Below are 26,252 nucleotides of genomic sequence, written 5' to 3'. Positions count from 1 at the left end.
CTCAGAGTGTGGCCCCCATGTTGGCACAATGGAATGCTAGTCAGCAGAAATGAGAAATGAAATACTGATAATGAAAAATAAAAAAGAAATGCTACAACATATGAGCCTTGAAAACATCATGCTAAGTGAAAGCAGCCAGACACAAAAGACCACTTACGCTGCTTGCATTTAGATAAAATGCCAGAAAGAGGCAAGTCTAGAGACAGAAAGTAGATTCATAGTCGCCTACGGTTGGGGGTGGGAATGGAGATTAACTGTAACTGGGCATGAGGGGTTTGGGGACGGTGGAAATGGCGATGGTTGCACATTTAATAAATTTACTAAAAATTATTGAATTACACTCAAGATGGGTACCAAGAGGCTGCAAGGGCTCCCTCACAGATGAGGGAGAAGTCAGCCCACGAGTAAGAGAGACAGCCAGATAGTTGTGGGCCCAGGTCCAGGAGAAGATTGATGACAAGGACCTTCCTCCAGAGCCGACAGAGAAAGACCTCCCTGGAGCTGGCACCCTGAATTTGGACTTTTAGCCTACTTTACTGGGAGGAAATAAATCTCTCTTTGTTGAAGCCATCCACTTGTGGTATTTCTGTTACAGCAGCACTAGATGACTAAGACAGGGGTTGACTCCACGAGTTACCACACTGGGTGACACCAACCCTCGTGACACCAGAGTAAGATCATGCCACTCCTGTTCTTAAACCCTTCAATCTCTATCTCGTTTGGAATAAAATCCAAAGCCCTCACCACAGCCTGGAGGACCCTTCACCGTTTGGCCCCTGCCTACCCCTTAGCCTCATTCCTGGAGTTAAGGTATCTGCCGGTGAGCAGTGTTAGGTGTTCCTGGAAGGGATGCCCAGTTGTTGGGCCAAGGCCTCTGGTAGACGGCCTAAGAGCCAGGAGCTCGCAGGTCAAGTGTAGACTCTGCCAAATTCCCAGACAACAAGAGGTGCTGCAGGGGCTTTTAGCCCTAAAGTGCACTGTCGTCTTCCCCCGAAAGTGGAATTCTGGCTGCGACAATGGCAGCTGTAGCCGGAGTTTACAGCTAACCCATAGGCAGAGGTGCTTTGAAGTCCTGACCCGTGCTCTTTCTCTCTTCCCAGCGTGGTGCCTGAGAAACGAGGGCGTGAGTTCTGTGCTCCTGGGATCATCCACTCCTGAGCAACTCATCGAAAACCTCGGTGCCATTCAGGCAAGCACTCCTGCCCTTTCCAACAGACCCCAGGGAATTTCTCGGCTTGTGATGCAAGGCACTTCTGAGGAAGTCCCCAGCCAGAATCCCGCCTTGCCCAAACTTTGTCCTTCAACATGCCACTGCCTCCATGTCGGGCCTCATACAAGGCCACAAATACTGGGGACAGGCTACCTGTCTCTTGGGGGAGGGAAAGGAACAAAGGCCTAAGAAGCTACCAGAGCAGTTTACAGTACATGAATTCAGGGGTGCCTCTGCTTATTAAAAAGCAGCGTTACTAAAGCTCGTCCCTCAGGATGGCTTGTTTCTGTGGGACGGAGCATTCCAAGACACAAGCAATGTTACCCCTGGAAAGTGGGTTCCAAGGCCTGACCCTAAAAGCCTGCTTAATAACCTGCTGGAAGTGTAATAGCCATAGCACAGAAGGCCGACAGTTTGAATCCACCAGCTGGTCCTTGGAAACCGTCTGGGGCAGTTCTACTCTGTCCTGTAGGGTCACTATGAATTGGAATCAACTCGACAGCAACCAGTTTAGGTTTTTTATTTTTATTTATTTATTTATTTTTAATCCATTTATTTGTTCTTCCCACAAATGTTTATTGCCAACTGACAACATGCAGAGGGGTTCCTGGGTAGTGGAAGCAGTTAGTGACTCCACTATTAAACAAAAGGTTGGAGGTTGGGGTTCACACAGAGGCACTTCAGACCAAAGGCCTGGTGATCTACTTTCGATAAATCAGCCAGTGAAAACCCTGTCGTGCACAATTCTACTCTGACACGCATGGGGTCGCCGTGAGTTGCAGTTGACACTATGCCAAGCCCCTCCTCTCTGCCCTGATAGCTCCCTGTCCCCTCCCCATCACAGACTGCACTGTGATAATTTAGTATAACTGTCTCTCCTGCTGGACTGTAAGCTTCCTGAGGTCACACTCCTTTGCCTTTTTCCCTTGCCTCTCTGCTGATTTCCTAGTTTTTAGCATACTGCATGGAGCCCTGGTGGCGCAGTGGTTAAAAGCTCAGCTGCTATCCAAAAGGTCGGCAGTTGGAGCCCACCAGCCACTCCTTGGACATCTTATGGGGCAGTTCTCCTCTGTCCTGTAGGGTCGCTATGAGTCAGAATCGACTGGAGGGCAACGGCTTTGGTTTTGCTTTAACATAGTATGTGGCCCACAGTCAACACAAGAAATATTTGGTAAATGAATATTTGCCACGTTTTAAGAGAAATGCTTCAAAATTCCATTTAGGACTTCCAAGATCATGTCTCCCTAGCCGCAAGGTCAGAGGCTCGCATCCCCAAGTCCTCCCCTGCCTTCACGCAAGGAGGTCCCGGGCACTGGACGTGTCCAGCAGTGGCCAGGGGAGCCTGTAGGGGCCCCAAGGAGGGGAGGGGGACAGAGATGTTCACAGAAGTACTAGCTAAGGAGATGGGTGGGAGCTGGCGTCTGCCGTGATCACCCCCTTCCCCAAAGGTCGCCTCTCAGTCCTGGCCTGCCTCACTCTCATTCCTGCTGAAGGGCACGGAATGTGCCTGCCCACCACAGCCACCCCCCAGAAGTAGTCAGGATTTCTCTCTTCCTCTAGTTCACTGGGGAGCAGGACTGTCTCACGGTTTTCCCTGCCCAGCTGTGCCTGAACCCAGCACCAGCACGTAGCCGTTACCTCTCCGAAAAGGAAAAAGGTGGGGTGGGGGAGAATTTAATGAAATGTAAAGTGTTTAGATATCCTTTTATAAAATAGCCCAGAATATTCTGGACATAAATGGTGCAGGCCCCCCGCCCCACCTCCACCCAGGCTTAGTGCTGGCAGCAGCGCGGTCATCTCGTGCTGTCTGCTCTGACAGCCCTGCCCAGCCGGCTCCTCCTCCTGCCCGGCGGGGCTCCTCCTCCTGCCCGGCGGGGCTCCTCCTCCTGCCCGACACGGCTCCTCCTCCTGCCCGGCGGGGCTCCTCCTCCTGCCCGACACGGCTCCTCCTCCTGCCCGGCGGGGCTCCTCCTCCTGCCCGGCGGGGCTACTCCTCCTGCCCGACACGGCTCCTCCTCCTGCCCGGCGGGGCTCCTCCTCCTGCCCAACACGGCTCTTCCTCCTGCCCGACAGGGCTCCTCCTCCTACCCAGCTGGGCTCCTCCTCCTGCCCTGCACAGCTCCTCCTCCTGCCTGGCTGGGCTCCTCCTCCTACCCGGCTGGGCTCCTCCTCCTACCCGGCTGGGCTCCTCCTCCTACCCAGCTGGGCTCCTCCTTCTGCCCTGCACAGCTCCTCCTCCTGCCTGGCTGGGCTCCTCCTCCTACCCGGCTGGGCTCCTCCTCCTACCCGGCTGGGCTCCTCCTCCTACCCGGCTGGGCTCCTCCTCCTGCCCTGCACAGCTCCTCCTCCTGCCTGGCTGGGCTCCTCCTCCTACCCGGCTGGGCTCCTCCTCCTACCCGGCTGGGCTCCTCCTCCTACCCAGCTGGGCTCCTCCTTCTGCCCTGCACAGCTCCTCCTCCTGCCTGGCTGGGCTCCTCCTCCTACCCGGCTGGGCTCCTCCTCCTACCCGGCTGGGCTCCTCCTCCTACCCAGCTGGGCTCCTCCTTCTGCCCTGCACAGCTCCTCCTCCTGCCTGGCTGGGCTCCTCCTCCTACCCGGCTGGGCTCCTCCTCCTGCCTGGCTGGGCTCCTCCTCCTGCCCTGCACAGCTCCTCCTCCTGCCTGGCTGGGCTCCTCCTCCTGCCTGGCTGGGCTCCTCCTCCTGCTGACAGGGCTCCTCCTCCTTCCTGAGCAGTGCTCCCTCCTACAGATGGCTCCCCACCTTCCCTTATCCTCACTTAAGCTCTGGGGGAAAGGCAAGGGACACAGAGTGACGATGGAGGATCAGGGGAACAGTTTGTGCACAACAGAGCTGAAATTCAATCCCATGATTTCAATTCTACTAATATGTACTGAGCTCTTCTTATTATATGTCTGGCGCCATGCTAGGCGGTGGGGTTGCTAAGACCAGGACTGTGCCCTCAAAGAGATCAAGGGCTAGCTGAGAAAGAGTAGGTTAAGACATCTGCCTGTCAATTCATTGAGCAGACCTTTACCGGGAGCCTGCTATGTACCAGGCACTGGGGACACCACAGGAAAAAGGGAAGATATTGTCCAGCCCTGGAGGAACTTACGTTCTAGTGAGACAGACAGATAATAAATAAGCATATAAAATGGATTCAGATTGTGAAAGGTGTGCTGTTCAGTAAATGGAATACCAGTTAGACGGCAACCATCATGTGTGTGCTGGCCGTTTGCTTTTTTTTTAAATGTAAGACTGTCCTGTCCTTTGCCCAACTTCCTACTATGTTGATAGTAATTTTCTGGTTGTTTTTTAAGAGCTCTTTATATAATGAGGAATTGTCATCTCTGTTGGCAATATTTTTCTCAGATTTTTATTTACACTATTTTTCTTCTATGGCTCCTGGACTTTGTGTCTTACATAGAGAGGACTCCCTAGTCCAGGATTGGTGGAGATATATATGAATTAGTCATGTTTTATTCAAGTACTTTATTGTCTCTCTCTCTTTTTTTTTTTTTTGTTTAAATCTCTATCTGAAATTTATTTTGGTGTAATGAATGAAGAATTTTCGTTCATCACATGGCGAACATGGCTATTTTTTAGACACAAAACTTCCAACAAATACAATTTGTAGAACTGGGTCTAGAAACTGGGTCACTGGCTGTTTAGACCCTCTGAGACTCCGGAGCTGGTGGGAAATCATACTCCTTCTGCGGCGCTGAATAGGAAAACGTTACCCAGAACCAGAGGTTTCCCAGACGGAGCGGCTCAGATCTCCTGTGGAGCCCTGAGGCTCCTGAGGATAGCACTTGAGTGGACAGGGTCACTGTAACACGACTGCAGGGAAGGGTGAGGCTGGAACCTCAGAACTGGCTGTTATAGGTGTATTTCACCACAGTCTCCACACAGGGTCAGCTATTGCAGTGAGAAAGCCTGCCTTTGTTCCTTGTCTTCTGTAACGTGTGCCCTTGGCCCACTTCTTACCATAAATACCCTGGGTGAGCTCATGCTTCCCAAGGCGTCAATTAGCATGGCCATGAGAATGACTCTAATCCTCATCTCTAGTCCTCCTGCTCCAAATCTCCCCAACGGCCTTCCCAGCTACCTGGAAGTCCTTTCTACACGGATATCCCACAGGTACCTCACACTCACCCATCCTACTCCAAGCTTCTTTCATATTCCCCAAATTACTTCTGATTTGGCTTCCAATCTCAATAATCTCCATCCTCGTCCTTCTAGTCTCTCAGTTTTGAAACAGCTAGCATCCTCCAAAACGCCTTCTTTCCCCCCCCCCACTGCCACTGTCGTAGTTAAGACCCTTATTGTCCCTGGCCTGGATCGCAGTAAATGTCTAATATCATCATTCTCTTCCAACCTCCTCCGGCTCATCCTTGGCACCACCTACCAGTGTCTGATGGAGCCCCACCTCAGTAGCCCTCCCACTGCCTGGAGAGTAAAGTGGAAGTCCATAAAATGCTATCAAAGGCCTCCTCGCTCTTTGCCCCCGTTTCCCTCTCCCCTATTCCTACCATCCCCGCACCGCTCACTCACACACGCCCTCTACATGTCACAGGCTTTCCCCCTTTCCCTGCTGGTCTATCTACCTGGAATGCCTGTTAAACCCCAGCCACCCTTCGCCACGGTTCCGACCACTGCCCACCATCACCCACTGCTGTCGAGTAGATTCCAACTCATAGCGACCCTCATAGGACAGAGTAGAGCTACCCCATAGAGTTTCCAAGGAGCACCTGGTGGATTCAAACTGCCGAGCTTTTGGTTAGCAACTGTGGCACTTAACCGCAACGCCACCAGGCTTTCCAGTCAGAATGAAATCCCTCCTTAACCCCTAGACAAGTACTGTCCCCCGGAGTAGACTCTGGCCACGTGTGGCCACTAAGCAGGTGAAGCAGGGCAGCCCCAGCTGCAATGCGCTGTGTGAAGTGTAACTGCACAGCAGACTGGGAAGACTTGGCACACACAAAAGAATGTGAAGTATCTTAATAATTTTCTATATTGACTGCATGTTGAAACGTTTTGGATATACCGATTCAATAGGAACGTATTTAAAAGTAATTTCAGCTCTTTCTTTTCACATACTTTAATGTGGCTATTAGAAAATTTAAACTCACACATGTGGCTTATGTTGATTGGACAGAGCACTCTAGATATTCTGTATTTCTATAAGCCTTCATTCATGCCTTATGCCTTCATTTATTCATTCAACTAATAATGAGAACCTACCCTGGGCCAAGCACTGTTCTAGGCCTTGGGGATCAGTGGGGAACAAGTCAAGATCCCTGATATCAAGGAGCTTACACAGGCTGGTGGGGTGCTGACATTCCAGTTGTGGTTTATCAAGGTATATGCTCCAGACGACTCCGCTTAAAGCGAATGATAAACAACACTAAGCACATGCTTTGTACTTCCTGTGCCGCTCTCAGGTTCTCCCAAAGATGACGTCACACGTGGTGAATGAGATTGATAACATTCTGCGCAACAAGCCCTACAGCAAAAGGGACTACAGATCATAGGGCGAGGGAGGAGCCGGGAGCTGCCGGTTAGAACGGCCCTCTGCAGCTGCGGTACCCGCCAGCCTTTGAATCACTTAGCAGCCTGCTGCTCCACCTCGTGTCCCTGGATCCTGAGGTGCCCGCTGTCGCCACCACTGCGCGCCTGCATTAACAGCACATCTGAAAACTCACAACCAAGAAAACCCCCTTTATTTTCTTACCTGGGACTGGGGTCGCCTGCCCTGGCATCGCTGTGTGCACCTCATGCTTATGCAATGGCAAGTATGCGGGGGGAAGGTCAGTTACCTTCGAGCACCTGGTCAGGTAAGGTAAGGCTGTACGGATATATTTTTTCAAATGCACAAAACCCACAGATGCGATGTGGAGGTGTAATAAACAAAAACAGAAGCGGAGTCAGGGAGCTCAGCTCAGAGGTCTTTGCTTGGGAGAAACAGCCAACAATTTTGCTTGTTTTCACCTTCGTGTTAGGGAGAGTTGTTTCACTTCTCACTCAACAATACTACAATTTCTAGGTATTTATTTTTGTTAACTTTTAAATATTCACTGTCGCATAGCCCCAAGAATAGCAGTTTATCCAATGTGACGATGAGAGGAGCCCTGGTGTCTGTTACGTCTAACAGGCTACGGCCGTGTAGGTGGAGAGGTGTTGAAGGATGAGCACCCCAATCTTTAACTAGAGACGTTATGTTAATTCCTGACAGAGAGGTCTGCACTGCTCTGGGAACTTAGCTGCGAATAAAACAGAAGGTAATGTATCTGCAATGAAGTGTTCATTTTTTACTCTATTTTATTAAAACCTGCTTTATACTTTTGACTGCCTTTGGCACAGCTTCTGCAAGTTTAAATATTTAAGCTTCAAGAATACGCACATGCTGAGTTGTGTAAGTAAACCGTGAGGTACTCAGGAGGTAATGTTCGTTTTTTAATGAGCACTGCAATTTTACAGTATGGTGCTTGACATTTCCGAGTTAACACGAAAGCCAATCATGAGCTTTGGGAAAAACGCTGCTACTACTGGGCGTATGCTGGGTGAATTAACTTGCCCGACGAAAAGCAAACCTTAAAGAACCTCCTGATTCTGTCATCACATCACATGCATTAAGCTACATGCATGCCAGCTCTCTGCATGGATTAACGGGGCTCAGTCTTGTCTCACTCAGAATCTGAGGTCTCTCTAGCCCTGCCACTATTGGCTTACCTACCCCTAGGGATCTTCTACTTGAGAAATGTTAGAATGCACGGTGCAAGTTCCTACCCATAAGAAGGGAGAAAACACTTTTTGTCTTTTGTTTCAATCCCTTAATCTCTATTTGGACACTGAGGATGTACAAAATTCTAACAAATATTTCCTGGCCAGCCGGTCCCCCCGTGAACATTGCTTTGAGATTTACAGAATATACTATCAGCTGAAAATACTTTTTTCTGACATCATTTCCAGATACGTATTTCATGGTTAAGTTCTGAATCTAAAAATATGAGTGTGTGATATCAACAGATTTTCTTTCTGATTACTTCCACCTGTATCCTAACAGGGAAACTATTTGTGTTGTTTTGCCCGAGTGTGTTAGATTGATGGAAAATGATCATTTTTCAGTTGTTCGATGTGTATTCAACCCCGTGAACTTCTGTTTGTATAAATGAGCCGAGGTGCTGTCAAATTGGAACTGCAATTTCACCTATTCATTTGCTTGGAGTAATAAAGGTATTTTGCGCATTTAACCTCAAACCAGAGTTTTTACCTGAACTTTCATTGTAAGGCATAAAACATGTGTAGGTCCCACAGAAGAGGCAGCAGGAATCACCTGAGAAAAGGCCGTTGGACGCTAAGCTGCAGGAGTAATACCTGACAGACAAGGCAGTCGTCCAAACGCCATGGCGCAGGCTGCAGTCCAGCCTTTTTCCTCTTAGTAACGGAGGAAACGATTAGCCACTGGCGGCGTAACTTCTCTCTGGGTTCCAGAGATGCTTTGCACTGAGCTTAAAGCTTCTCAAGCTACGTAAAAGGACCTGCAAGTCAAAACCAAATGCAAACGTTATGGCTTAGCAGAGGGATCAGCCAGTTTCTTACACACGGACGTCTGCACAGTAAGGACGCTGGGTAAGAAATGCATCTTCACGGCAACAGCCTTTCGTAAAATGTCCACGCACTCTCACTTCCTCTTCTTTTCTGGGAAGTGGAGAGCGCACCATTCTGAAGGGTAACCTGGTAGCCACCATCCATGCGGTGAAATCTCGGCCAGGAGAAATGCAATCTAGAAACCCTGCACCTCACGTCCCACTTCAGCAACCGTCACCTCGTCTTCATTAGTGCTCCCAAGGTCACTTGGCAAACGTCAGAGCTTCGAGGGGCCTTGACCGCATGTGAGGCCACCTCTGCTTGGCGTCCTCCTTGGCAAAGGGGGAAGCTGAGCCTGGACAGAATGAAAAGCTTGCCCAAGTCACACTGCCAGCTGAGGGCAGAACCAGGCCTGGGACCCAAGTATTTTGTGCTAAATTCTTGGGTCCCACGTTCCTTTAGAGAAAAGTTCCTCTTTTCTCTTTTTAAACTTCAGAGCTTTACACGTAAGTAACTGTGGGTAAATTTTTTTCTTAGTTGTACTTAAGATGAAGGTTTACAGAACTAGTTTTTCATTAAACAGTTAGTACACATATTGTTTTATGACTTTGGTTAAGAACCCCACAATATGTCAACACTCTCCCTTCTTGACCTTGGGTTCCCTATTACCAGCTTTCCTGACCCCTCCTGCCTTCTAGTCCTTGCCCCTGGGCTGGTGGCTCATTTTGTCTCATTTTGTTTTATGGGCCTGTCTAATCTTTGTATGAAGGGTGAACCCTGAAAGTGACTTTATTACTGAACTAAAAGGGTGTCTGGGGGCCATACTCCCAGTGTTCCTCCAGTCTCTGTCAGGCCAGTAAGTCTGGTCTTTTTTGTGTGTGAGTTAGAATTTGTCCAGGACTCTCTACTGTGATCCCTGTAAGAGCAGTCAGTGGTGGTAGCCGGGCACCATCCAGTTGTACTGGACTCAGTCTGGTGGAGTCTGTGGGAGTTGTCTATTACTCCTTTGGACTAACCTTTCCCTTGTGTCTTTAGTTTTCTTCATTCTCCCTTGCTTCCAAAGGGGTGAGACCAGTGGAATATCTTAGATGGCCGCTCAGAGGCTTTTAAGACCCCAGACACTACGCACCAAAGTAGAACATTTTCTTTATAAACTATGTTATGCCAATTGAGCTAGATGTTCCCTGAGACTATGGTCCGACTGGGGATATTTTACTGAGTTTTTGGTGGAAGTTTACATAACAAATTAGGTTCCCATTTGACAATTTCCATACCAATTGTTTGGTGACATTAGTTACATTTATCACAGTGTGTCAGCATTTTCCTTGTTCCATTCCCAGTACTCTAGTTTCCCTGCCCCCTTACCTCATCTTTGCTTTTGGCTAATTGTTGACCTTTTGGTCTCATACCGATGGTTTTTAAGTGGGGCACCGATCTTACGGGTAAATATCTTTTATTCTATGTGCCACTCTGTTATTTCGCTAAAAAGTGGTCTCGGGATAGGCTCGGTTCTAGTTTAAAGAGTGTCTCAGGGTGATCGTCTCAGGGAGTCCTCTGTTGTCTGCTGTTCTGGTTTTTCTGTACATTGCTCCTCTCTCTCCATGTATACACAGACGCACACACACACCTGCACATGTGTATGTAACCCTCCTAGGTGTCTCCAGAAACTGCAGCGAACACTGAACACACTGACGCTGGGGAGCAGGCACACACTGGCAAATAGGCGCTTTACCTGACTGCACTGTGCCTGTCAGTGTCCTCTCCCTGACGTTTGACCAGTAACTACAAAAACGTGCGTTTACATGTGTGGGAAGCTGAAACAGTGGTTGTAAAAATAATGCCATAAAGAGGATGTGCTTATTCACATGGCTCTTATAAAGATGTCTAGGGAAGATATAAATTTTAAAAAGTAAAGTTTAATGAAACTTATTAAGCAAGACTTTTTACAAGTGTTTTAAGTATGAGTCCAACCTCCACCTTTCAGCTGACTTCAAATGTAAACTCTCCTTTCCAAGCTGCAGTAATTTATCAAGTAGGGCGGCAACCAGTACATTTTTACTGCTTAACAGTAGTCTCAACCCAAGATTTTTATTAAGATGTGAACGAGGAAACTGAAACAGAGAAGTGTAAAATGTTGCACCACCTTAAGTCTCTACTTAGCACAACGCCCTTTGCCACTGAGTCGATTCCAACTCTTAGCAACCCTACAGCACAGAGTAGAACTGCCCCACATGGTTTCCAAGGAGCAGCAGGTAGATTCGAACTGCCAACCTTTTGGTTGGCAGCCAAGCTCCAACCATGTGCCACCAGGGCTCTCTACTTATCACAAGGAATTTGAAAAAAGAAATTTAATCAGTCTGAATCCTAATTACAGCAGGGCCCCTTTTGTTTAACTCTTGTGGGATATGGGATCTTTCTAAGGTAAAAATTCTACAGCTGGATTTTACTAACTACATCAGACTCAGCACAGAATAATTCTGTGTGCCACAGAGAAGGGAGAAGCACTGGAAAAAAAAGGTTCTGTAATTCCCAAGGGCAAATTACTGGCATGTAAAAGCTGTGGGACAATGAGTATATGCCTCACAATCTCATGCAGAGAAATTTATCTAACAGTATAGAAAGGCAGAAATCACTACCAGCATGAAAAACAAACAGTGCTGTCAGAAAAACTCAGGACCAAAACCACATGTTGTTCTCCACAAATGACTCAGTTTACTCATTCAGGTAAAATTCTGTGAGGAACGTTAGCTGACATCCCGTGTCACCACTGTCTCAGCTCAACTGTGTCCCATACGAGGAACGGTGGCAGTTTTTCCCATCTGTACGGGCACTGCCATCTAGTGGCAAAATATTCCCTATAATTTAAAATAGGTATCTGACCCAGTTCTGGCAACAAAGCGGCAGACACTGATAGTCACACCATAATGTGGCCAAGTAAGCCAATGTATTTTGTGCACAAGCTCGGTGCCAATGCTTCGACTACTGACCCATCATCTATCAGCACAAATGAAGAGTCAGAAAACCCTCTTAGGTCTCCCTGTCTTTCGCAGTCATCTCCTGACTCCCCCATCCGCTGGTGACATTCAGTGGGACAACTCAGACGACAACGCATCAGAGAAGCAGGCCGCTGCAAACTGCCAGAAGCAGTGACGAGATACGATCCTCGGGCTGCCCCGTCTCCCTCCACAGCCTTGGATGTGGCCCACCAGAACACCCACCAGCAGGGACCTGCAAGGTGAACTCCCAAGCGATACTTTTTTAGAAAGCTATACACGAAACGGCTAATACCGTTGGTAACACTCATCTTAAATTCAGAAGTGGAAACTACAGATGAAGAATGTGAAAGTTCCTTTGAGGTACTGCTTGCAGGAAATAACTGGGCGTAGTCAAAAGCCAAGAGGAAGAGAGAACCAGTTACCACCTGTGATGCCACAACCTACTAAGTGACACAGGTCCCCCCTGTTTTCAAGTCACGGCACACACAGAAAACGATACTGCCTGTACACACACTAGTAAAAACAGAGCAGACTGCTCTAGGCTGGACCCCCGAGGGCTGATCGGATCAGTATCTTGTTCACAATCAGTGGGAAGCTCTGGCTAGTGGATCGAATCTCTGAAAGGCCTACTAGAAAACATGCTTCCAAACGCTAAAGCCACTGAGAGTCTTACGGAGAGTTCTCACAATTCCGGAACTAAGATCACAAACACGACTTGGGTCTTCCACATGTGAGTACCCTGGAAAGTTCTCTCCTACTTAAACCACTGTTAATTCTTCTGCAGGGTTCTTAGAATTCCAAAACCAAGATTACAAAAATTACTTTGGTCTTTTACATGCCAATATTCAGAAGTCCCCTCCTGCTAAACATCCCTCCAGTGGTGTGAGACCCTGGTCAAAGAAAACAAGGATTCTGCCCTCAAACCAACATGGCAGGGTCAGGCTGACCTCCCAGGCCACCCAGGGCCCAAGCCATCCAGCGGTACAGTGTGTGCTCCAGCCCCGCAGGGCGGCTCTCAGACGCCTGCTCGCTATTTTTAGGTTATTACGAACTTGGCCGCCTTTCTTCTTATAAAAAAAACATAAGAACTTTTCCAAAAGTGTCTCTCAAACCACATTTTTAACTTTAATTGAGTCATTCCAAGTCACTAATTCAAAGCCTTGTGAACGTGAGGCTTCTGTCCAGCTCCCACGGGGAGAGGGTTCATTCTGATACTTCTGGTTCCAAAAAACAGTTGTAATATTATGCTTGGACATAGAGAACCCGTTATTAACTTCTTCTTGCCACTATTATACATACTGACAGCTCAGCCCAGGTTACAATGACCTCTGACAGACTGAGGAAGCGAGTCATTTTCTCCTCCTGTGAGTACAGCACATTACAAGACGGGTCTTGCCTTTAATAAAAAGGGCACTCTGAGATTCCCTTTCAACCCATTTAATTTCAAAAACCTGTCAAAAAGCTGATACACAAATACTGAAGGACATTCTGTTGGTTTTTTTAAACCCTTAAATTCCAGACCATGAAAACATCCTGTGTGTCTCCCAGCCAGGCCACCCTGCTGCTTTTCCCTACACAACAGGCCACCCAGAGACTCAGAACCGGGGGGCCGCGTGGTCTACTTGGAGCCAGTAGACAGGAGGGCAATCAGTCCTGATGACGCGCTGATGGACAAAATGTAGTTCCTGCAAGAATTTCACGTTAAGGAAACACTAAGAAGCCCAAGTTGGTTTTTCGACAAACAGAAAGTGCCCACCTCTTTGGCACGTGCTGTTCCCCCCGACACGCTGCAGAATCAGAATAACGGGCAGCCCTACTGTCTGCAGACACAATTCACAAGACGGAAGACTGTAAAGAGGGAAAAACATTCTCAGGAAATATGTTCCAGTTTAAAAAGAGCAAACACTGGAGACAGAAACCTAGAACATGTAATTACACAGAACATCTGAATTCCATTTAACCTCCAGGGGAGCTGATCACAGAGCACAGGGAAGGAGGAGAGACTGGTTTTCTCTGTTCTCCTCAGAGCAAAGAAAGTCTTCCCATCCCTCAGGTCTTTGCTGCCACTGACCTGTGAAAGCCAGCAGTTTCTCAAGTCTGCAGCTACTCTCAGCCTCAGGACGGGACCTTTTTGGGCAAATCGCTCCAGGGTACCCAGATGACACCAGCTGGAGGGCGTCTGATAGTTTATTACATCAGCACCACCGACCGTTAACAGTCTGGCTGCACACCTGGGACGGCACCCTTAATAAGACAAAACTGATTTCTTACCCAAAAGCTCAGTTTAAGAGCAGCTTGAAACACTACTAAGATATTATGAAACGCACCTATGTAACTACACTGGCCACCCACGCACCCACCCAGCCCCAAAGCCCAGAATCTACGGCGGAGACACGGGCTTACGCCAGGAGCTATCAAAAAAGGCAAGTTTACTCTGGCTCCAAAATCCACCCTTGGAACTTTTCTTTTTCCAGTAGACAGGTACACATAATCATATAAGACTGCTTTACGGTATTATTATTTATCATAAAGCCACAGTTAATAAAAAAAAAAACAAAAAAACGGTAGGGATCAAACGAAAAACCCTCATTTTATGTGTCTGTAAACTTGTGGCGACCGCAGTGCTGCTTCACGGACTGGTACCCGTGCAGTTTTTCTTTCGACTGAAACACTCAGATGGGTCAAATCCTAGAGGAACTACTGTTTCTAGACTTCTAAAAAAAGGTACTCAGCCATTAAAAGGATACACTGTGGGGTTGAAGTTCTTTAGGACAAAGAAGGAAGCAACGACGACCAGGAACAGGAACAGGGTGTTGTTGTAGAAGATCGAAAACGTCGTGGCTTCATAGTCGGCCACTTCATTCTTCTTCCACAAGATTCTGCAAGCACAAAAACAAGGCCATCAGGTTCCTAAAGGCAGGTGAAAACCTCACAATACCACAGCGGCTCCAGTTCCCTGTCTCGGACAAGTCTTTCCTTAAATGTTCTAGGGCAGAACGTGTTTTAAGACAAATTTGGTTAGAACTGCCCCCTTTCTCCCACTGGAAAATCGATTTCACTCTCCTTGTTGATGCTGAAGGAAACAGTTGCTAGGTATGTCACCAGGCAGTAAGAGCCAGGGGAAGGGACTGATGGCAAATGACCTGGCTGGGCTTCACCGCAGCCAAAACAGGCACCTTTCTTTTGGTCTTCGCCTAAAACCTGAACGCCACAGTCGGCAGCCTGTTAAGCTTCCCTGGCTGTACTCTGGCTAGAGGCTCCCTAAAGTCCACGGATTTCAGCCTCAGTTTTACACCTTAAAAAGTCAACCCCGACAAGAAAAACTACCTTTGGTCTCACAGTGAGGACAGTCTTGGCAGCAACCACCTTTGGCCATCTTAGTTCAAAGAAATGATGTGCTCCAGCATTATACAAATTTTAAACTTTTGTGAAACACTTAGACCAGTTACCATCAAGTCGACTCCGATTCATGGCAACCCCTGTACTGCACGGGGTTTTCAATGGCTGATTTTTCAGAAGCGGATCGCCAGGCCTTTCTTCCAAGGCACCTCTGGGTACACTCCAACCTCCAAGCTTTCAGTCAGCAGCCACTTCTTATGACATTTTATCTTATTAGTTTACTAGCACTTTATCAGCCTTTTATTTTACCCCATCACACAGGCTAGAGGATGCTCTCGGGTGCCTGTAAGGAGCCTTTGTTCTCCTTGGTTAATTCACTTTGTAGAGCAGTTTTTAAAAGGACAGGCTGTGACCCATTCGGGGGATGTGAAATCAACTGAAAAGGTCCAATGCTTAGGGAAATCAATTAAGTGGGCTGAGGTCATTTTTTAAAAAATAGGAAAAATATCAGAGGGCATCACACATAGTAAATTCATGAAACGCGTGTGCGTGCGTGCGCATGTGCGCACGCATGGGTGGCAGGAGAAGGTGTGGCAGTTTGCTTCCATAAAGATTTAAAGCCTTGGAAACCCTATGGGGCAGTTCCACTCTGTCCTATAGGGTTGCTGTGAGTTGGAACCGACTCGACAGCAGTGGGTTTGGTTTGGGGTATGTACAAGCACATTTGGTCAAAAGGTAAAACATTTTTTTTTTTACCAAGTGTCATTATCAAAAAGACGGAAAGTCACTATTGTTGAGATCCTTTGCCCCAAAACATGACACCCTACTCTGGGGCTAGACCTCCCCCTCCATCCAAGGACAGCACTACAGCTAAAGCTACTGGTAAATGACATGTTTTATTCACCAAATGTTCCAGTCCAGAGTCAACAAGCTTGCCCTTAAAGGAGCTACAGGAAGGGTCTTATCACCTTATCCCCATGAGAAGAAATCTACAGTCTCTAACACACACACCGTTACTTCCTTGGTTCTACAGACACCATCAACTTATGAACCTTTGATTTACCATCTGTTTGGGAAGGGGAAGGACCTTACGTTAAGTGTAACTACCAACTATAAAACGCCCTCTACTTCAGAGATATTTAACCGTAAGTTTAAAAAAATCCTTATGACTGGACGTGGAGAAGACACAATATAGTATTCTAACGCTGATCCAAGAAAACACAAGGCAGTGAGAAGCCAAGTCCCAACAATGCTGTAACACTAGAAAACACTCAGAACAACTACCTCTCTATCTTTAAGACTGGCCAAAAGACCCAATGAAAACAGGGTCCTTATTAAAAAAAAAAAATCCTGTTGCCATCAGGGTAGAACTGCCCCATAGGGTTTCCAAGGAGCAGTTGGTAGATTCGAACTGCCGACCTTTTGGTTAGCAGCTGAGCTCTTAATCACTGGGCCACGAGGGCTGCACCTGCCCGGCTGAGTAAACCACCCTTCCTCCATCACAGGACGTCTCCCCAACTACTTTCCTGTCATGCCCCAGAACCAGAACCATCTTCAACGTGATTCTGATGAAAGAAGCAGCTCAATCCTTGAGGTCGCTCTAATTCCCAACAAGACACGTGTCACATCAGTGTGTACAGTCAGGCCTTCGGGACTTTTTCCAGTCCACACAGAAATTGGCTATTTTGAAAAAAATTTAGGGCCCCAAATGTCCTCACCGGCAGGAAATCTAATTCGAGCAAGACTTCCCAATTGCCTCATATGCGTGAGAAAGCTGGACAATGAACGAGAAGACCAAAGAAGAACTGACGCCTTTGAATTGTGGTGTTGGTGAATACTGAATACACATGGACTGCCAGAAGAATAAATAAATCTGTCTTGGAAGAAGTGCAGCCACAATGCTTCTTAGAAGCAAAGATGGCGACACTACGTCTCAAGTACTTTGAACATGTTATCAGGAGGGATCAGTCCCTGGAGAGGGACATCATGCTTGGTAAAGTGGAGGGTCAGTGAAAAAGAGGAAGACCCTCAGTGAGATGGACTGACACAGTGGCTGCAACAATGGGCTCAGATGTAGCAATGGCTGTGAGGATGGCACATGGCTGGGCAGTGTCTTGTTCTCTTGTACACAGGGTCGCTGTGAGTCAGAACCAATTTGACAGCACCTAACAACAACTTCCCAAGGAGTCATTCAACCAGGGAGAGCTGCCTGCAACAACAGAAAAGTCAAGGCTAAACTCAACAACTGTTACAATCAGACGATGCTAAATAAGACAATAGGTAAATCAAGAGGAAATCACACTCATGCCCTGTGACAAAGTGGGATGAAATCTTTGATTCGACTCTGCTTATTCCCACTCTGGATGACTGGATGTTTTAAGGCAGATTCAGAGTGGCATGGAGCATAAATTCCAAACAACTGTAGGTGGCACTTTGAGAGACACATATCTAGACAAAGTGGGGTGCTGATCGAACCTCTAGATTTCTTGGATGAAATCTCCTGAAGGGGAGAAACGTCCTAGACCTGAACAGGAGTCTCAGTCCTGGTTATCAGGGTCAATCGTGAGTACGAACCTGCTATAACCACATCCAGCATCGTTTCTGTGAAGACAGACTAACAGCACAAACTTCTACTGATGACAGAAGAGAAATTTATCATCTTCTGAAAATCACCTCCACCTCACCTGACTCTGAGCTACCTCAACCAGGGAACGGCAAAGAGGTTTCACTCCCAGTTCCAACTCTGACCCACCAGCAGCGACTACCTGACACCTCACTGGGAAGGACTCTGAGACACGCCCTCATCAAGGACAAGCGCCACGCCAGATCAGGCAGTGCTGCGACGGGCAGAGGAGACCCACTTGCCATCCCTGACATAATCAAACACCCCAAATCAGAAAACAGTAACAGCTAAAGTCTAACTACAGTCCTCTCCTTTGTAAAACAGAACCCGCTCTTTCTCAAAAGTTACCGGGACAGTAACTGGTTAGTCCTGACAAGCACAATGCATTCCTTCTCAGTCAGCCACAGGACTTCCTGCCTAGCCCGCAGGAGCTGCCAACAGGCTTCTGAAACGTGCTGAGATGAGCGTTCCAGTTTAGGAACACTGTCCTGATGCGTATTCCAATCAATGTGTATTACACTGTAATGACGCGTATCAGTCAACGTTGTAAAATTCTAACGTATATTACCACTCAGTAAGGTTTTCAGATTCCCTAACTCTACTGCTACACAAAAAAAAACGCCATCAGAGAGCGATGCAGCCAGACGTCATTCTAGCTGCTCCCCTCAAAATGGCCTCCATTGTCATGATTTCTTAACATAGTGCCTTCAGTTTTATAAAAGACCCACAGCAGATAACCATTTCAGTGTTTGGGTGCCTTTCCAAAGCCACCGTAGAAGACATTCATTAAACTACCTGATGAAGTCCTTCCAACATTCAGTGCCAACAAAGTTTCTTTCCAGAAGGACCTGCGTGCCGCCTCTCATCTCACGGTGGAAGCTGTGACCTCAGGGGATTCGGACACTGGGAAGCTCAGCTACTGTAACTCACTCCAGGGTCCCTGCTCGCCCCCTCTTCTCCCTCTCAATCGGTTCCTGACCTCCTTTGTCTTATGGGCACTCAGTCTTTCTGGGGCCAAACATCCACTGCACACAGCACCTCACGGGTACTAAAACCTAAGATCCGTGAAGACGAGCGGACTTGTGACTCCATGAAAACTATTTGGCAACTCTTAAGCACAAGTTCACTTGATTATTCGGGGACTTGTGTTACCGGCAACTAGACAGCAGACGGTTTACTAAGCCCTCAGAGAGCAGCTGGCAGGAAAGGCTGAAGACAAGGGCTACCGAATATGGCACGGAATTGGGTGACAGGAGACAAAGCCAGTTCTTTTATTTTCCCAACCAATCAGATAACCCAGAACTGGATTTCCCTCGGGGAGCTCAGAAACAAAACCACCACCTAGAAATGCTAACACATCATGCAATGTAAACTCTCCAGACCCAGAAGGGTCAGGAGATGTGCTCAAGGTCGCTTGGCCACCACATGGCAGAGACAGCACTGGACGAAGCTCTGCAGCCTAACTCTCAGGACAATGAGGGGTACAAGATCAGTCAGACTGCCCGTGGTCCTATCATGGTGTGCTAACCTGTGGCCTTGGGCAAGTGACCCACCTTTCCAACTTCAGTTTCCTCACCTGCAAAATGAAGGTAACAGTACCTACCCCCGAGGGCTGTCAGGAGAAATAAATGAAATAAACTGTGTATAGCAAAGAAAAGTATGTGGAAGTACTAAATACTCAAAAAGTTAGCTATTATTACTCCCATTACTACCGCTTATACAACATCAATGCTTACCTCAGACAATTCCAGTGTCTACACGCTCTAGGCAGAAATCAAAAGCTTACTTTCTCCACAGTACCCCCGTTTTACTGATTACCACAGACACTTTAAGTAAGGAGTCAAACCTCTCATCCTTCTCCTTCCGAGACATCTTTCTGTTGTCAGCCTCAGAAAGTTTCCGAGTCACTTCTCTGGAAACGGCATCCTCCCTCTTCTGTGCTACTCTGGAAGGAAAAAAGAAAAGGGAAAAATGTTTCCACATGCTCCAGGGGTGAATATCACTCTCTCAAAACACTCTGTACTCTACTCTGTACTGACAATTGTACAACGCCTTACATTTCAGGATAATAAGCCGGACAGAAAGTTCCAAGTTTATGACGCTGAACTAGCCAAAAAATGCAAAAAACTGCCAACAAGTGGTTCACTAGTTACGTTTTGGTTTCTGCTTAAGAGGGAGAATTTTCCAAAGTTCAGGCATTTAACATGGATATAAAAGTCAAATGCTATTAGAACAATGCAGTTACGCATAAGCAGAACTCTTTTGTTTTCACCTATAATTTATCTGTTCGACAAACAAATCTCATGAGGCGTTCACAAATGACACGATTTCAATTCCGGTAAATTACAGTAAAGAAAATGAGGTTCAATAAACAAGGGGCAATAATAGCAGCTGCAAAACCTTACAGTAATGCTTCTAACTCCACCCCAAAGGAAAAGCTCACTAGCAAGAAATAAAATCCTCACTATCACTATTAGTTAAATGAATCACAGTGTGAGGGCTGCACCCAAAACAGGCAATTGTCCAGAAAAGGTTGGAATCGTGTTATTCCCAAGACATCAGATCAGTCTTTGTGACAAGTCAGCCAAACATCTACAGGTGAATTTTATCAAACGAGGTTGCTAATCAAAGAAGATAGAAGTTAAAACTATGGGGAAGTAGAAAAAGCCTTCTAAAGGGCCCAACACACAAGTTCAACACGGTACTTCTTCCTAACATAAGGAGAAACTGCTTATCCATAAATATAAAAGTAACAGCTGACCGGAAGCACAAGGTAGCAACTACCCACACACAAAGTCCACCAGGATGTCGAGGCGTATTAAAAGCGCTACGACACGGAACGTGGAGACGGAAATCTGTTCCCTCTATTTTCAATTCATCAGTCCCTCATTACTCTGCTCTACTGAGTTCTGGGCAGCTAACGGAGAAAAAACTGGCAATCAGGAGCAGTTCCAGAAAAGACAATTCAAGACCATTCAAGGCAGTAATTCTCCAGCTTTCTCTAACTACAAGGGCTTCTGGGATGTAAGTGCAAATTCCACTTGGTTTCACCTGTATCTCCATCTCTTTTTCTCACTCAAGAACTGAGTTAGAATTGACATTAAAAATAACAAAAAATAAAACCTTTTGTCTGCTCTAAGGAACATATTTTTTAGAAAGGTGGTAATCTGTAAACTTTGTTACCTCTCATTTTTCCACACAAATTGATAAATGGAGAAAGGAAAAATTGTGAATCCAAGAAAAAATGAAATAGGCTCTGTGCCCTAAAAGACCACTCAAGGGGACTGAAGCTATGTAGGAGTTATGTTAGGACACTACAATGTTTTTTTCCACCAAAAATCCAACTTCACCTGACTCATTTTATTATGTCCAAAAAAAAAAAAAAAAAAAAAGATTTTACATTCTTCTTTCAGTCCCCAGGCTCTGGAGGGCAGAGACTCTTATCTCTGAGGCTCTCAAGCAGGCCACGTATTTAAGTGCTTGTTGAACTTAACGTCAGACCACTTTATTCTACAAAAGACCAAATGGAAGAAATGGGTTACAGCAGCAGCAACCTTTCCTAAATGAACAGAAAATACATAAAGACGCACACCCCAACTGCCAGGCTGTTGGGACACAAGAGTAAACTACTTTTAAGAGTTGGTTATCGCTAAGCATCGTCAGGACAAACAGAAATCCCTCTAGGACAAACAGCCAACCATATGTCCACATGAAAAATCTCCCTGAAGAGAATGATTTCCCTTTAGGTCTCTAATTCTATATTCATCCCCTAACAGCGGCACAGACACCACCAGAAACAAAACAAAACCCACTGCCATCGAGTCGATTCCCAATCATAGTGACCCTATAGGGTGGACTAGAGCTGCCCCCTAGGGTTTCCAAGGAGCTGCTGGTAGATTTGAACTCCTGACGTTTTGGTTAGCAGCCGATCTCTTAACCACTGCACCACCAGGGCTCCATAGCCATCACAAGGAGCCCCTCCCCTCCCCCATCTTAGGGGCTCATAAACCTCACTCAGCGCTGAATGACCTAAAACAAGACGGCTCACTCTGGTAGCCTAGCACTTAGCCGCATGAGATAACCCACAAAACTGTTTTTCCCCTTTGATTTTTTTTTTTTTATATCTGTATGTCAGAACACTTCCAGAATGAAAAAAACAAAGACACTATTTAATTTCTTAAGATAAAAACATCCTTGCCCAAAAAAAAAAAAAAAAAAAAATGTTTTTTTAAGTCATGCCATCTTTAAAAAAAATTCCTACGGGTTCTTTCTCACCCCCTCGACCCCCCTAAGCCTACACAGACATCTACTACGTGCCAGACACAATGCTGAACATGTCATACGTGTTATCAGATTTCATCTGAGCCGCCCTCTAAGGCACCAAACAGCACCTCACTATCCAGCTCAGGAACCCAGGAACTAGACAGGGGGGATGTGGCCCACAGCCCCCCACGAAAGCAGCAGAGCTGGGACAGGAATCCCAACCACCAACCCTGAAGCCGTCTCCTTCCCCGTCCCACCAGCATCTGCCCACTGGGCACCCGGCGGGGCCTCTGAGACTTGGCCATCATCCAACCCCGAGGAGTTTCAGTCAGTGTCAGCGGTGGTACCGAAGATTAAACCAATCTGATTAAACCTGAGACAGTAAGTCAGCAAACTCCAGGGAGCGTTCGCTGCTCTAGGAGATATACAAGACGAGGCAGCTACCCTCAAGAAGCCTAACAGAGAAATGAGAAAATAAAAAGAACGAGATTTTGATTCCAAAGCAGTAAATAAAAAAATAATATGCAAAGGAAGTGAAAAACGCTGGGGACTGAGTTCCTACTGCTCCAGTAGCCTAGCACTTAGCAAGGTGCCCCTTCTACACAGATTTAAAGGGCTGGCCACCCTGGGCCTCCTTCTTAGGGCTTCCATATCCACAGACGGCCACGTCTCACAAGAGAAACCGTCCATAACAGCAGAGGCCAAGTGGGGCTGAGTCTCTGGAAAGGAAGCCGGTAGAAGCGGGGCTGCCGATAACACGATCGCTCTGCCGGTCTATTGGAACTACAGCCTGGCAACCCGAGCGCCCATGTGTCCATGATGACAGCAGGAAGCTAAGAACATTTCCAGCCGCTGAGGACACACTCTGGCCTCCTTATGGCAAATCCCTGGTAGCTGAGATCATCTCGGTGTTCGTTTTTGTCACCCAAAAGAGCCTAACATAGGTACAGCAGAGCAATGGAATGATCCAACTTGGGAGAGGTTTCTCCAGAAATGATTCCTAGGTCTCAAAATAACAGATGTGCACTGATGGAGGGGAAGGAAGCTAACCCTGAATGAGGGAGCGCCCCAGGCATGTTCAAAGGGTGTCACGAAGGCTGAGTCAGAGGAGCTAAGGTCTAATCCTGAAAGAGGAGGCAGGCGGCTTGCATCCCAGGGGCCTGGAAGAGTCTGGGTTTGACACAGTAGAAAAGAGAAGACCTTGATGGGTCATTATGTAAGGGAGTAGCCTGATAAAAATGATGTCAGATAACAGTGAATACCTGCTCTTCAGTCCATAGAAACAAAGATGGTACCCACATCTCACACAGATGATGGAAGGATTACATGATAGGCTTTTTTCAGGGCATGCTCCTAACTTCTGCCTTTCAGGACCAGATGGTGACCACCGCAGTACTGCAAGCTAAAGTAAACCCTGTCCAAGCCAGAGAGAGAGCTGTAGAAGAGAGACACCCGTACCCTTTGCCATCGAGTCGATTCCGACTCATAGCGACCCTAAAGGACAGAGCAGAACTGTCCCATAGAGTTTCCAAGGAGCTCCTGGTGGATGTGAACTGCCAACCTTTCGGTTAGCAGCCGTAGCACTTAACCACATCGCCACCAAGGCTGGTGCGTGCAAGTCACGCCGGCACTTTGAGTCTCAGCGAAATTCTAATCAGCTTTGAGAAAGTACTTTCAAAGAAAGAGAACCTCCAAGGCCACACTAAGGAAGCAGAGAAATATCCTGTTACCCTGAATCAAGTGTCAGAACAAGTGTGTGAAAGCAACTTCAGAGGGCCCCTTTTCCAATTAAACATGAATTTATACCTGAATCCCAGGAGGATAATGGCATTCTGAAATAATGCTACCATTTTTCCTTAAGTCTAGACCTTTTTCTTCACATTTTAACCTTTGAGAAACCACAGTATATAACTGCTGACAATTAATGTATACATTTATTGTGGTGAGGCTTGGATTTTCTTCCCCAAAAACTACTGTTAAAATGATGTACTTTATAATAGGGGAGGTCTTAGAATAGGGGAAACATGGTAATCCTTTACATTTTTATACACTTCTGAGGAAAAAATTAGAATTGAAATATCAGTGGACTTAATTTAAAAAACAAACAAAAAAAAGATACCACTTTTTTCACTTCCAAAAAATGGTACCTAACAGAGCCCGGACTGACACAGTGGCTGCAACAATGGGCTCAAGCATAACAAGAACGATTGTAAGGATGGCACAGGACCAGGCAGTGTTTCATTCTGTTGCGCACAGGGTCGCTGTGAGTCGGAACTAACTTGAGGACACCTAACAACAAACAACAAGAACAAGAGAGCCCAGAACAATTCCTTCCAGCAAGAATTCCATTTGGCTTTCAAAATGTTAATTTACTTGGTAGATCTGTTTTTCTGATAAACCCCATGACTTCGAATAGTGCTGAAGGTTTCTAATTTTACCCTCACAACAGACTCCCACAGTGGTGTTGGCCTGATCACCCCTGCTTCATTTAGTCAATAATCCTTAGCATGAACAGCCTCTCAAAAATATATATGCATCTCTCCGAAATGAACACTTAGTGAAGCACACACACACACCTTTAAGAAGACAGCCTACTGTATAAAAACACAATATACCATGCCTACTCTCATTTTAGAAATAGACTTACTTGTGCTTGAGAACAAATTTTACATTCTTGTACGCAAAGGCTACCAAGTAAGTGCTGACGAGAGTCATCACACTATACAGAACAGCAGACTGAACAAGGTCCATGTGCCATATCCGCCAGTACAGCCCTGAATTAAGACAAAATAAGAAGGGGAGATCAAAACATTACCACCCCGTTACAAAAACCTGCAGAATTCACTATAGCTAAGCCCAGTAAAACGCAGTCAGGGTTTGGGAATCCGATAGGGCATCTAAGGGTCTTCAGAAGTGGGGCAGCAGGTAAAAACAGGGTGGGAGAGTTTCACTGTTCCGAACATTTGAGAAGTACGAACTTCTCTACTGGCAGCCCAGGTGAGATTTCTGCTTCCTCTAAAACGAAAATTCCGGCCCTACAAAAGCAGAGTTCACACTTGGAATTCCGTCCATCAGGGTGTTATCGAGCTGCATGCAGGCATTCCAGCAGGCCGCGCAGAGCCCCAAAGCCTGGCTCTCCTGCTGACGTGGCCGTCGCCGGAGACAGGGCAGCAGAGCTCCGTCCGCCAGCGAGCCCTCGCCCCGTTACCTGCACGCTGGGCTTTGCAGGGCTGAAACCTGAAAGCACACTGGATTCGGTCGCCCAGCGACAGCGTGGCAGGGGGAGGGTAACCGGATTGAGCGCTTTCAGGGGCCCTGGTGGCGCAGAGATTAACAACTCAGCTGCTAACCCAGGGTCGGCAGTTCGAACCCACCAGGCGCTCCTTGGCAGCTACAGGGCAGTTCCACTGCGTCCTATAGGGTCGCTCGCTATGAATCGGAATCGACTCGCCCGCAGTGGGCTTGGTTTTCTCGGTTTTGAGCTCTTTCTTTCAGACCTGGGCCGAGCGTGCAAAGCTCAAGTCCTCCCATCTCACGCGGGAATCCCAGAATCGTTCTCCCGAGATTAAAACGCCCCGACGAGGGCGACCCACGCCCCGACAGCGGTCCTCCCACCTGCCCCGCTCTGGGGACGAGGCGAAGGATGCTCCACGGTGGGGAGGGCCGCCTGCCGACACTCTAAGCCGGCGGGGCCGGAACGGGGACCCCAGGCCCCACGGGGTGAACAGTGGGATATTTACGGGGCGGCGACGGCGAGCAGCGGCCGGGGAAGGCGCAGCCCCGAGACGGGCGCCCGCGTGTCGGCAGCTCGAGCGCTCGGCCCGCTGCTGGCTCACACGCGGCCCCCGGTCGCCCCCCGAGCCGGCGGCTGGGAACCCCGACGACTCCTCCGGGCGCCCCCCGCCGGCCGCCCCGCCGCCTCCCGCCGCCCCGCGCTCACAGATGGGGATGGCCGACACGATGAAGGCGTTCCCGAAGAAGAGCGCCGAGGACTTGGCCGACAGGTTGCGGCTGAAGTCCTGCAGGAGCAGGTCCTCCTCGGACTGCTGCTTGGCGCCGCCCTTGGGAGCCATGGCGGACCGGAGCCGAGAGCCGGGGCGAAGGCGCCGGGCGCGAAGCTGGCCTGGCTCCGCCCTCGCGGCCGCCGTATCCGCTAACGACCCGTCAGCGCCGCGCACAGACTTGGGCCCGCCCCGACGCCGAGCACGCTGCCCCAGGATTGGCCAGCCTGGCG

General features: G+C 47.8%; 2 protein-coding genes across 4 annotated transcripts in view; one reads left to right on the top strand and one right to left on the bottom strand.

Annotated features, from left to right (window-relative positions):
- Positions 1 to 14,070, top strand: part of KCNAB1 (potassium voltage-gated channel subfamily A regulatory beta subunit 1) — a 370,129-nt gene extending 356,059 nt beyond the window's left edge. For all 3 annotated transcript variants that reach the window (XM_049867540.1, XM_049867541.1, XM_049867542.1), the window contains 2 exons: positions 1,101 to 1,189; positions 6,652 to 14,070. In XM_049867540.1, coding sequence (XP_049723497.1) covers positions 1,101 to 1,189; positions 6,652 to 6,741 — 179 coding nt within the window. In that variant the 3' untranslated portion in view covers positions 6,742 to 14,070. The remainder of the gene's footprint in view (positions 1 to 1,100; positions 1,190 to 6,651) is intronic.
- On the bottom strand, positions 13,114 to 26,151 carry SSR3 (signal sequence receptor subunit 3). The gene is made up of 5 exons (XM_049867543.1): positions 25,959 to 26,151; positions 24,666 to 24,792; positions 19,602 to 19,700; positions 14,541 to 14,672; positions 13,114 to 13,478 (listed from the first exon to the last, which is right to left on the bottom strand). The coding sequence occupies exons 1-5, from the start codon at positions 26,089 to 26,091 to the stop codon at positions 13,412 to 13,414; spliced, it is 558 nt and encodes a 185-aa protein (XP_049723500.1). The 5' UTR covers positions 26,092 to 26,151; the 3' UTR covers positions 13,114 to 13,411.
- Positions 26,152 to 26,252: the final 101 nt, after the last annotated feature.

This window comes from Elephas maximus, chromosome 23 (genome assembly GCF_024166365.1).
Source record: "Elephas maximus indicus isolate mEleMax1 chromosome 23, mEleMax1 primary haplotype, whole genome shotgun sequence".
NCBI classification, from domain to species: domain Eukaryota; kingdom Metazoa; phylum Chordata; class Mammalia; order Proboscidea; family Elephantidae; genus Elephas; species Elephas maximus.
Note: the sequence above shows the minus strand (reverse complement) of the source record. Positions and strands in the feature narration are given on the sequence as shown.

Excerpts from the sequence above, each read along its gene's own strand:
- SSR3 (XM_049867543.1), bottom strand. The coding sequence starts at position 26,091 with ATGGCTCCCAAGGGCGGCGCCAAGCAGCAGTCCGAGGAGGACCTGCTC. Across the intron at positions 19,701-24,665 it reads AAATTTGTTCTCAAGCACAA|AGTAGCACAGAAGAGGGAGG; the intron begins GTAAGTCTATTT and ends TTTTCCTTCCAG. Across the intron at positions 13,479-14,540 it reads AAGAACTTCAACCCCACAGT|GAACTACATTTTGTCCATCA; the intron begins GTATCCTTTTAA and ends AAATTCTTGCAG.